Source organism: Salvelinus namaycush, chromosome 15 (genome assembly GCF_016432855.1).
Source record: "Salvelinus namaycush isolate Seneca chromosome 15, SaNama_1.0, whole genome shotgun sequence".
Lineage (NCBI taxonomy): Eukaryota > Metazoa > Chordata > Actinopteri > Salmoniformes > Salmonidae > Salvelinus > Salvelinus namaycush.
This window is the reverse complement of record NC_052321.1, coordinates 4,013,838-4,026,337: the sequence shown is the minus strand read 5'-3', so window position 1 is coordinate 4,026,337 and position 12,500 is coordinate 4,013,838. Positions and strand designations below refer to the sequence as shown.

Genomic DNA, 12,500 nt, shown 5'->3' with positions numbered 1-12,500 from the left:
GTCCTGTATTAGTCCTGTATTAACAGACCCATATAGTCTGTATCACTGGGTCTTTACTAGTCCTGTATTAGTCCTGTATTAACAGACCCATATAGTCTGTATCACTAGGTCTTTACTAGTCCTGTATTAGTCCTGTATTAACAGACCCATATAGTCTGTATCACTGGGTCTTTACTAGTCCTGTATTAACAGACCCATATAGTCTGTATCACTGGGTCTTTACTAGTCCTGTATTAACAGACACATATAGTCTGTATCACTGGGTCTTTACTAGTCCTGTATTAACAGACCCATATAGTCTGTATCACTGGGTCTTTACTAGTCCTGTATTAGTCCTGTATTAACAGACCCATATAGTCTGTATCACTGGGTCTTTACTAGTCCTGTATTAACAGACCCATATAGTCTGTATCACTAGGCCTTTACTAGTCCTGTACTAACAGACCCATATAGTCTGTATCACTAGGTCTTTACTAGTCCTGTATTAGTCCTGTATTAACAGACCCATATAGTCTGTATCACTGGGTCTTTACTAGTCCTGTATTAACAGACCCATATAGTCTGTATCACTGGGTCTTTACTAGTCCTGTATTAACAGACACATATAGTCTGTATCACTGGGTCTTTACTAGTCCTGTATTAACAGACCCATATAGTCTGTAGCGCGGGCCAAAAAATAACATTCTGCACCCCCTAAACAAAAAATACTAATTCTGCTCCGCTCCCGAAACATCTTCCCTTAGCTGTGTTTAAGAGAGTCTTTCCACTTTATTCCTTACACCAATCAAATGGTTTCAATTAACTGAGTAGTTATGGAGAACTCAGAGGAGCTGTGAATAGAAAACTGTAACGGCTCAATAGGTTGTACGCTCTTAGAAAGAAAAGTCTCGTTGTTTGTCCCCAAAAAGGAAAACACTTTTTGGTTACAGGTAGATCCGTCTGGTATCATTCGTCAGATATAAGGGTCTCTTGAAAGACCATATTAACGTTTTTTTCTTTGTCCGTAATAACCGCTGAATGACCAATAAACGAAACTACCTTTAAATTATGTTTGTTGTTTTTTAAATGTCCTTTCTCTATCAATCCAGGTGCACCTGTCTGTCAGGACCCTTCGATATGTCACTTTAGCTGCCCCTCGAGGATGCCTGACCATGCCTCATCCCTAAGCAGACAGACGAAGCGGCGCCGCGTGGACATCGGGGTGAAGAGGACTCTGGGAAGTGTAGTGTTTTCCAGAGCAAGAGAGACCCTCCTACTCAACGCCATGAACCAATCCCACGGCCCCAAGCAAGACGGAGACTGCTCATTGGTCCCTCACAGCTATGGTGGGTCCAATGGGGACGGAGCGAAGTCAAATGTTCTCCGGAAGCTTCTGAAGCGAGCGAACTCGTACGAAGACGCCATGATGCCTTTCCCTGGCACCACCATCATCTCTCAACTGCTGAAGAGTAACATGGGGAAGAATGGAGACAGAGAGGGAGGCTTCCAGGTACACACACACACACTGTACACACACACTGTACACACTGTACACACACACACACTGTACACACACACACTGTACACACACACATGCACACACTGTACACACACACTGTATACACACACTGTACACACACACACACACACACACACACACACACACACACACACACACACACACACACACACACACACACACACACTGTACACACTGTACACACTGTACACACACACACACACACACTGTACACACACTGTACACACACACACACACATTCTTATTTAAACAAAGTTAATAGTTAATAATCTTATAATCCCATGCGGGATTAGATTACTCAGAGTGATTGACTAACTCCATCTATCTATCCATCCGTTCCTTTTCTTCCAGGGTAGTGGAGGTCTCTCCAGCGCTGGGTCAGATCTCCAAGCTGAGGACGTCTGCAGTAACTCCTCCAGAGACAGAGACAGCCCCCTCGCCCTCTCTCCCTCCCCTTCCTCCCCCTGCCTACCCCCATTTGGCCGCCCCCCCCTTCCTCCTCATCCCCCGCTCACCTCTCTGGACCTGGAGCGCCTCACAGACGAGCACCTGCGTGCCAAACGGGCCAGGGTGGAGAACATTATCCGGAGCATGAGCCATTCCCCCTGCGTTGCTCCGCCTGCCCTCCGGCCTGGAGAAAGGGACAGGGAAGGAGAGACAGGGAACGAGAGGGTGAGAAGAGAGAACAGGGAAAGGGAGAGGGAACGGGACTATCCCCCATTGCAGTCTCCCAGCCCTGGGTCTCTATCTAGAGGGAGAGGGGAGGAGTACAAGGAGAGCCTGGGGGAGACTAAAGGAGAGGGGTACAGGGAGAGCCTGGGGGAGACTAGAGGAGAGGGGTACAGGGAGAACAAGAGAAAGCAGCGTCTCCCCCAGCAGCAACAGCAGTCCTTTACTCAGCTGGTGTGTGTCAGACAGGAGCAGAGACAAGAGGAGAGACGACAACTCAAACTACAGCTAGAGGATATGCAGGTAAGGGGATGAACACACACACACACACAGACAGACACGCGCGCGCACGCACACACACACACACACAGACACGCACACGCACGCGCACGCACACACACACACACACACAGACACACGCACGCGCACGCACACACACACACACACACAGACACACACACACGCACACACACACACACACACACACACACACACTGCTAGTTGTAAATATGTCTATTTGAGTTGTAGAAAAGCGGCCAAAATGTGTTATATTACAGAAGCAGCGTTATTTCATATGTTTTATTAATTACTTTATTACTTAATGTATGTAGTGCAGATTATTTATGAATTGATTGATGTATTATATATGTCTTTATATATATTGTTATTCATGTATATTTATGTATTCATATTCTCCTGTATTTATATAGGGGATCATTTTGTGTGTCAGCTGCAGAAGTTGTTTGCAATTAATTAATTCATTTATTTATATTTTTGATTGATATATATTTCAAAAAGTTTGTATTGTTTCTACAGAAACAACTTCGTCAGCTGCAGGAGAAGTTCTATCAGATCTATGACATTGAGACTGAGGAGGAGGAGGAAAGAGGAGGAAGAGGGGAGGAGGAGGAGGACAGAGAGAACGAGAGAGAGTTGGGGAGAGGAGGAGGGGTGGAGGAGGAGGAGGAGAACAGAGAGAACGAGAGAGAGAAGGAGAGAGGAGGAGGGGAGGAGGAAGACGGGAACCTGTCGGAGGACAGTGTCCGCTCCGACGGTTTGGAGGACAGACACAGGGACCACCACGGCAACCGTAACCGTGCCGATCGTATCCACGGCGACTTGTCAGAGTTGCTTGACGATCCAGGTCTGTTTCTGGACCGAGCCAGAGCCCTGCTCCGAGAACAGGCCCTTTTGGATGGGGAGAGGGAGGAGGACGAGAGAGAGGAGGGAGAGAGGGAGGGGGGGGAGGAGAGTGATTGGGGCCGAGGGGAGAGAGGGGTTGGAGGGGGGACGATGCGAGCAGAGGGGAGGCAGCTAGCCGAGACTCTGAAACAGGAGCTGAACTCTGCCATGTCGCAGGTGGTCGACACCGTGGTTAACGGGTTCAACCACAAACCACCCAGCCATCATCATCTTCAACATCATCCTCATCACCGTGGCTCCCAAAACACCCCCTCTGCCACCAACACTGCCTCACAGGCCTCCTTCCCTCCCTTCCCCCCCTCCCTCACCACTGACTCTCAAAGCCCCATCTTCCACTCAGCCAACCAGAGGCTGCCATGCTTCGGCGATGTCATCATTCCTAGCCCGCTGGACTCGTTCGTGGGTCTCAGCGTCCCTACGGCCAGCGACCAGACAGAACCACTACCTCTAGTGGTCAGGAAGACCAACGCCGACCCACAACACAGGAACGCCTCTCTCCCTCCTCCTTACCCCCACCACCCCTCCCTCCATCCCTCCCCCCTCTCCGCCTCTCTGGGGTTCTCCCCTCCCTCCTTCCGGCACCCCTTCTCCCTCCCTCTCATGGGATACCCCTTCCAGAGTTTCCCCAAAGACCAGCGCTCCCCCCCTGAGTCCATGGACCTCTCCAGGGAAACTGTGGGGCTGCGGACCAAGATGGGGTCGGGCGGGGGCATCCATTTTGTCTCCCACCACCACCACCACAGGCAGAGCTCTCCGCCCCAACATGGAGGAGGGAGCGAGGGGCTGTCGCTCATCAAGTCAGAGTGTGGAGAGCTCCAGGACATGGCTGACATATCGCCTTATTCAGGGAGTACCGTATCCTTTCCTACTGAACTCCAGGTGTGTGTGTCTCTCAGTGGACGACAGTTTGAGACATCTTTAGCCAGGTAGATCGCTCAAGGTTGACTTTGAAAATGGACATCTGTCCATGTCCTGAGGAAATTGCCTTCAAAACCGGCCACTACGGGCAACAGTGGCCGACACTCATTTTTATGTCATATTTTTAACCCTATCCCAAACCTTAATGCGTAATTTAACCATTCGGAATGAAATGTCTAAACGTCGTGTTTTTTTAACCTATCCAAAACCTTAACTCTAAACTTCAGAATATGAAGTCAAATTGGTAAAACCTCAACATGTTGTTGGTCTCAGCAGTGGCTGTAATAGTCCTTCATTTAATTAATCTCCATTAATTGGTTTCTGCTCTAACCCCTGTGTTCTCCCGACGGGGGGGAGATAAAAAGGGGTGCGTGGGTCTTGCAAGGGGAAGATGGCACGCTGGTCTCCAGGCTTTCAAGTGTGAACAGCGGGGAGTAGTGCTCTGAGGTGCTGAGAGGGCACGACACACACACACACACCTCCTATCTTTTCAGTTGTCACTGTCTCAGTGTCTCTCAGAAGGTCGGTGCTGTGAAACCTCTCTTTCATCACAGCGCTGTGAGACTTTGTACATAAACGCTCAAAGCAAATCATACTTCACACAGTGTGTGTGTGTGTGTGTGTGTGTGTGTGTGTGTGTGTGTGTGTGTGTGTGTGTGTGTGTGTGTGTGTGTGTGTGTGTGTGTGTGTGTGTGTGTGTGTGTGTGTGTGTGTGTGTGTGTGTGTATGTCTTCATACATAACGCTCAAAAGCTAATTCTATTTCAAAGTCAGGAAGAGAAACGATGATGAGAGAAGTGTTCTGAACCAGGGATGTAGAGGAAAAGGGTTCTGAACCAGGGATGTAGAGGAGAAGGGTTCTGAACCGGGGATGTAGAGGAGAAGGGTTCTGAACCGGGGATGTAGAGGAGAAGGGTTCTGAACCGGGGATGTACAGGAGAAGGGATCTGAACCAGGGATGTAGAAGAGAAGGGTTCTGAACCGGGGATGTAGAGGAGAAGGGTTCTGAACCGGGGATGTAGAGGAGAAGGGTTCTGAACCGGGGATGTAGAGGAGAAGGGTTCTGAACCGGGGATGTAGAGGAAAAGGGTTCTGAACCAGGGATGTACAGGAGAAGGGTTCTGAACCAGGGATGTAGAGGAAAAGGGTTCTGAACCAGGGATGTAGAGGAGAAGGGTTCTGAACCGGGGCTGTAGAGGAGAAGGGTTCTGAACCGGGGATGTAGAGGAGAAGGGTTCTGAACCGGGGATGTAGAGGAGAAGGGTTCTGAACCAGGGATGTAGAGGAAAAGGGTTCTGAACCAGGGATGTACAGGAGAAGGGTTCTGAACCAGGGATGTAGAAGAGAAGGGTTCTGAACCGGGGATGTAGAGGAAAAGGGTTCTGAACCAGGGATGTACAGGAGAAGGGATCTGAACCAGGGATGTAGAAGAGAAGGGTTCTGAACCGGGGATGTAGAGGAGAAGGGTTCTGAACCAGGGATGTAGAGTAGAAGGGTTCTGAACCAGGGATGTAGAGGAAAAGGGTTCTGAACCGGGGATGTACAGGAGAAGGGATCTGAACCAGGGATGTAGAAGAGAAGGGTTCTGAACCGGGGATGTAGAGGAGAAGGGTTCTGAACCAGGGATGTAGAGGAAAAGGGTTCTGAACCAGGGATGTAGAGGAAAAGGGTTCTGAACCAGGGATGTAGAGGAGAAGGGTTCTGAACCGGGGATGTAGAGGAGAAGGGTTCTGAACCGGGGATGTAGAGGAGAAGGGTTCTGAACCAGGGATGTACAGGAGAAGGGATCTGAACCAGGGATGTAGAAGAGAAGGGTTCTGAACCGGGGATGTAGAGGAGAAGGGTTCTGAACCGGGGCTTTAGAGGAGAAGGGTTCTGAACCGGGGATGTAGAGGAGAAGGGTTCTGAACCGGGGATGTAGAGGAAAAGGGTTCTGAACCAGGGATGTACAGGAGAAGGGTTCTGAACCAGGGATGTAGAGGAAAAGGGTTCTGAACCAGGGATGTAGAGGAGAAGGGTTCTGAACCGGGGCTGTAGAGGAGAAGGGTTCTGAACCGGGGATGTAGAGGAGAAGGGTTCTGAACCGGGGATGTAGAGGAGAAGGGTTCTGAACCAGGGATGTAGAGGAAAAGGGTTCTGAACCAGGGATGAACAGGAGAAGGGTTCTGAACCAGGGATGTAGAAGAGAAGGGTTCTGAACCGGGGATGTAGAGGAAAAGGGTTCTGAACCAGGGATGTACAGGAGAAGGGATCTGAACCAGGGATGTAGAAGAGAAGGGTTCTGAACCGGGGATGTAGAGGAGAAGGGTTCTGAACCAGGGATGTAGAGTAGAAGGGTTCTGAACCAGGGATGTAGAGGAAAAGGGTTCTGAACCGGGGATGTACAGGAGAAGGGATCTGAACCAGGGATGTAGAAGAGAAGGGTTCTGAACCGGGGATGTAGAGGAGAAGGGTTCTGAACCAGGGATGTAGAGGAAAAGGGTTCTGAACCAGGGATGTAGAGGAAAAGGGTTCTGAACCGGGGATGTAGAGGAGAAGGGTTCTGAACCGGGGATGTAGAGGAAAAGGGTTCTGAACCAGGGATGTAGAGTAGAAGGGTTCTGAACCAGGGATGTAGAGGAAAAGGGTTCTGAACCGGGGATGTACAGGAGAAGGGATCTGAACCAGGGATGTAGAGGAGAAGGGTTCTGAACCAGGGATGTAGAGGAGAAGGGTTCTGAACCAGGGATGTAGAGGAGAAGGGTTCTGAACCGGGGATGTAGAGGAAAAGGGTTCTGAACCGGGGATGTACAGGAGAAGGGATCTGAATCAGGGATGTAGAGGAGAAGGGATCTGAACCAGGGATGTAGAGGAGAAGGGTTCTGAACCAGGGATGTAGAGGAGAAGGGTTCTGAACCAGGGATGTAGAGGAGAAGGGATCTGAACCAGGGATGTAGAAGAGAAGGGTTCTGAACCGGGGATGTAGAGTAGAAGGGTTCTGAACCAGGGATGTAGAGGAGAAGGGATCTGAACCAGGGATGTAGAGTAGAAGGGTTCTGAACCAGGGATGTAGAGGAGAAGGGTTCTGAACCAGGGATGTAGAGGAGAAGGGTTCTGAACCGGGGCTGTAGAGGAGAAGGGATCTGAACCAGGGATGTAGAAGAGAAGGGTTCTGAACCGGGGATGTAGAGTAGAAGGGTTCTGAACCAGGGATGTAGAGGAGAAGGGATCTGAACCAGGGATGTAGAGTAGAAGGGTTCTGAACCAGGGATGTAGAGGAGAAGGGTTCTGAACCAGGGATGTAGAGGAGAAGGGTTCTGAACCAGGGATGTAGAGTAGAAGGGTTCTGAACCAGGGATGTAGAGGAGAAGGGTTCTGAACCAGGGATGTAGAGGAAAAGGGTTCTGAACCGGGGATGTAGAGGAAAAGGGTTCTGAACCAGGGATGTAGAGGAAAAGGGTTCTGAACCAGGGATGTAGAGGAAAAGGGTTCTGAACCAGGGATGTAGAGGAGAAGGGTTCTGAACCGGGGCTGTAGAGGAGAAGGGTTCTGAACCGGGGATGTAGAGGAGAAGGGTTCTGAACCGGGGATGTAGAGTAGAAGGGTTCTGAACCAGGGATGTAGATGAAAAGGGTTCTGAACCAGGGATGTACAGGAGAAGGGTTCTGAACCAGGGATGTAGAAGAGAAGGGTTCTGAACCGGGGATGTAGAGGAAAAGGGTTCTGAACCAGGGATGTACAGGAGAAGGGATCTGAACCAGGGATGTAGAGGAGAAGGGTTCTGAACCGGGGAAGTAGAGGAGAAGGGTTCTGAACCAGGGATGTAGAGTAGAATGGTTCTGAACCAGGGATGTAGAGGAAAAGGGTTCTGAACCGGGGATGTAGAAGAGAAGGGTTCTGAACCGGGGATGTAGAGGAGAAGGGTTCTGAACCGGGGCTGTAGAGGAGAAGGGTTCTGAACCGGGGATGTAGAGGAGAAGGGTTCTGAACCAGGGATGTAGAGGAAAAGGGTTCTGAACCAGGGATGTACAGGAGAAGGGTTCTGAACCAGGGATGTAGAAGAGAAGGGTTCTGAACCGGGGATGTAGAGGAAAAGGGTTCTGAACCAGGGATGTACAGGAGAAGGGATCTGAACCAGGGATGTAGAAGAGAAGGGTTCTGAACCGGGGATGTAGAGGAGAAGGGTTCTGAACCAGGGATGTAGAGTAGAAGGGTTCTGAACCAGGGATGTAGAGGAAAAGGGTTCTGAACCGGGGATGTACAGGAGAAGGGATCTGAACCAGGGATGTAGAAGAGAAGGGTTCTGAACCGGGGATGTAGAGGAGAAGGGTTCTGAACCAGGGATGTAGAGGAAAAGGGTTCTGAACCAGGGATGTAGAGGAAAAGGGTTCTGAACCGGGGATGTAGAGGAGAAGGGTTCTGAACCAGGGATGTAGAGGAAAAGGGTTCTGAACCAGGGATGTAGAGTAGAAGGGTTCTGAACCAGGGATGTAGAGGAAAAGGGTTCTGAACCGGGGATGTACAGGAGAAGGGATCTCAACCAGGGATGTAGAGGAGAAGGGTTCTGAACCAGGGATGTAGAGGAGAAGGGTTCTGAACCAGGGATGTAGAGGAGAAGGGTTCTGAACCGGGGATGTAGAGGAAAAGGGTTCTGAACCGGGGATGTACAAGAGAAGGGATCTGAATCAGGGATGTAGAGGAGAAGGGATCTGAACCAGGGATGTAGAGGAGAAGGGTTCTGAACCAGGGATGTAGAGGAGAAGGGTTCTGAACCAGGGATGTAGAGGAGAAGGGATCTGAACCAGGGATGTAGAAGAGAAGGGTTCTGAACCGGGGATGTAGAGTAGAAGGGTTCTGAACCAGGGATGTAGAGGAGAAGGGATCTGAACCAGGGATGTAGAGTAGAAGGGTTCTGAACCAGGGATGTAGAGGAGAAGGGTTCTGAACCAGGGATGTAGAGGAGAAGGGTTCTGAACCAGGGATGTAGAGTAGAAGGGTTCTGAACCAGGGATGTAGAGGAGAAGGGTTCTGAACCAGGGATGTAGAGGAAAAGGGTTCTGAACCGGGGATGTAGAGGAAAAGGGTTCTGAACCGGGGATGTAGAGGAAAAGGGTTCTGAACCAGGGATGTAGAGGAAAAGGGTTCTGAACCAGGGATGTAGAGGAGAAGGGTTCTGAACCGGGGCTGTAGAGGAGAAGGGTTCTGAACCGGGGATGTAGAGGAGAAGGGTTCTGAACCGGGGATGTAGAGTAGAAGGGTTCTGAACCAGGGATGTAGATGAAAAGGGTTCTGAACCAGGGATGTACAGGAGAAGGGTTCTGAACCAGGGATGTAGAAGAGAAGGGTTCTGAACCGGGGATGTAGAGGAAAAGGGTTCTGAACCAGGGATGTACAGGAGAAGGGATCTGAACCAGGGATGTAGAAGAGAAGGGTTCTGAACCGGGGATGTAGAGGAGAAGGGTTCTGAACCAGGGATGTAGAGTAGAAGGGTTCTGAACCAGGGATGTAGAGGAAAAGGGTTCTGAACCGGGGATGTACAGGAGAAGGGATCTGAACCAGGGATGTAGAAGAGAAGGGTTCTGAACCGGGGATGTAGAGGAGAAGGGTTCTGAACCAGGGATGTAGAGGAAAAGGGTTCTGAACCAGGGATGTAGAGGAAAGGGGTTCTGAACCGGGGATGTAGAGGAGAAGGGTTCTGAACCAGGGATGTAGAGGAAAAGGGTTCTGAACCGGGGATCTAGAGGAGAAGGGTTCTGAACCGGGGATGTAGAGGAGAAGGGTTCTGAACCAGGGATGTAGAGTAGAAGGGTTCTGAACCGGGGATGTAGAGGAAAAGGGTTCTGAACCGGGGATGTACAGGAGAAGGGATCTGAATCAGGGATGTAGAGGAGAAGGGATCTGAACCAGGGATGTAGAGGAGAAGGGTTCTGAACCAGGGATGTAGAGGAGAAGGGTTCTGAACCAGGGATGTAGAGGAGAAGGGATCTGAACCAGGGATGTAGAAGAGAAGGGTTCTGAACCGGGGATGTAGAGTAGAAGGGTTCTGAACCAGGGATGTAGAGGAGAAGGGATCTGAACCAGGGATGTAGAGTAGAAGGGTTCTGAACCAGGGATGTAGAGGAGAAGGGTTCTGAACCAGGGATGTAGAGGAGAAGGGTTCTGAACCAGGGATGTAGAGTAGAAGGGTTCTGAACCAGGGATGTAGAGGAGAAGGGTTCTGAACCAGGGATGTAGAGGAAAAGGGTTCTGAACCGGGGATGTAGAGGAAAAGGGTTCTGAACCGGGGATGTAGAGGAAAAGGGTTCTGAACCAGGGATGTAGAGGAAAAGGGTTCTGAACCAGGGATGTAGAGGAGAAGGGTTCTGAACCGGGGCTATAGAGGAGAAGGGTTCTGAACCGGGGATGTAGAGGAGAAGGGTTCTGAACCGGGGATGTAGAGTAGAAGGGTTCTGAACCAGGGATGTAGATGAAAAGGGTTCTGAACCAGGGATGTACAGGAGAAGGGTTCTGAACCAGGGATGTAGAAGAGAAGGGTTCTGAACCGGGGATGTAGAGGAAAAGGGTTCTGAACCAGGGATGTACAGGAGAAGGGATCTGAACCAGGGATGTAGAAGAGAAGGGTTCTGAACCGGGGATGTAGAGGAGAAGGGTTCTGAACCAGGGATGTAGAGTAGAAGGGTTCTGAACCAGGGATGTAGAGGAAAAGGGTTCTGAACCGGGGATGTACAGGAGAAGGGATCTGAACCAGGGATGTAGAAGAGAAGGGTTCTGAACCGGGGATGTAGAGGAGAAGGGTTCTGAACCAGGGATGTAGAGGAAAAGGGTTCTGAACCAGGGATGTAGAGGAAAGGGGTTCTGAACCGGGGATGTAGAGGAGAAGGGTTCTGAACCAGGGATGTAGAGGAGAAGGGATCTGAACCAGGGATGTAGAGTAGAAGGGTTCTGAACCAGGGATGTAGAGGAGAAGGGTTCTGAACCAGGGATGTAGAGGAGAAGGGTTCTGAACCAGGGATGTAGAGTAGAAGGGTTCTGAACCAGGGATGTAGAGGAGAAGGGTTCTGAACCAGGGATGTAGAGGAAAAGGGTTCTGAACCGGGGATGTAGAGGAAAAGGGTTCTGAACCAGGGATGTAGAGGAAAAGGGTTCTAAACCGGGGATGTAGAGGAGAAGGGTTCTGAACCAGGGATGTAGAGGAGAAGGGTTCTGAACCGGGGATGTAGAGGAAAAGGGATCTGAACCAGGGATGTAGAGGAGAAGGGATCTGAACCAGGGATGTAGAGGAGAAGGGTTCTGAACCAGGGATGTAGAGGAGAAGGGTTCTGAACCAGGGATGTAGAGGAGAAGGGATCTGAACCAGGGATGTAGAAGAGAAGGGTTCTGAACCGGGGATGTAGAGTAGAAGGGTTCTGAACCAGGGATGTAGAGGAGAAGGGATCTGAACCAGGGATGTAGAGTAGAAGGGTTCTGAACCAGGGATGTAGAGGAGAAGGGTTCTGAACCAGGGATGTAGAGGAGAAGGGTTCTGAACCAGGGATGTAGAGTAGAAGGGTTCTGAACCAGGGATGTAGAGGAGAAGGGTTCTGAACCAGGGATGTAGAGGAAAAGGGTTCTGAACCGGGGATGTAGAGGAAAAGGGTTCTGAACCAGGGATGTAGAGGAAAAGGGTTCTGAACCAGGGATGTAGAGGAGAAGGGTTCTGAACCAGGGATGTAGAGGAGAAGGGTTCTGAACCGGGGATGTAGAGGAAAAGGGTTCTGAACCAGGGATGTAGAGGAAAAGGGTTCTGAACCAGGGATGTAGAGGAGAAGGGTTCTGAACCGGGGATGTAGAGGAGAAGGGTTCTGAACCAGGGATGTAGAGGAGAAGGGTGCTGAACCAGGGATGTAGAGGAAAAGGGTTCTGAACCGGGGATGTACAGGAGAAGGGATCTGAACCAGGATGTAGAAGAGAAGGGTTTCTGAACCGGGGATGTAGAGGAAAAGGGTTCTGAACCGGGGATGTACAGGAGAAGGGATCTGAACCAGGGATGTAGAAGAGAAGGGTTCTGAACCGGGGATGTAGAGGAAAAGGGTTCTGAACCGGGGATGTACAGGAGAAGGGATCTGAACCAGGGATGTAGAAGAGAAGGGTTCTGAACCGGGGATGTAGAGGAGAAGGGTTCTGAACCGGGGTGTAGAGGAAAGGGTTCTGAACCGGGGATGTACAGGAGAAGG

The 12,500-nt window shown here is 50.4% G+C and overlaps 2 protein-coding genes across 2 annotated transcripts in view; both read left to right on the top strand.

The window, feature by feature from the left end:
* LOC120059732 (E3 ubiquitin-protein ligase TRIM9-like) overlaps window positions 1-12,500 on the top strand; it is a 1,105,060-nt gene that overhangs the window by 1,078,199 nt on the left and 14,361 nt on the right. The gene's annotated exons all lie outside the window — the stretch shown is intronic.
* On the top strand, window positions 1,142-4,321 carry LOC120060090 (prospero homeobox protein 1-like). The gene is made up of 5 exons (XM_039009151.1): window positions 1,142-1,489; window positions 1,871-2,148; window positions 2,272-2,491; window positions 3,005-3,049; window positions 3,170-4,321. Exons 1-5 carry the CDS (start codon window positions 1,142-1,144, stop codon window positions 4,319-4,321), a joined length of 2,043 nt encoding a protein of 680 aa, XP_038865079.1.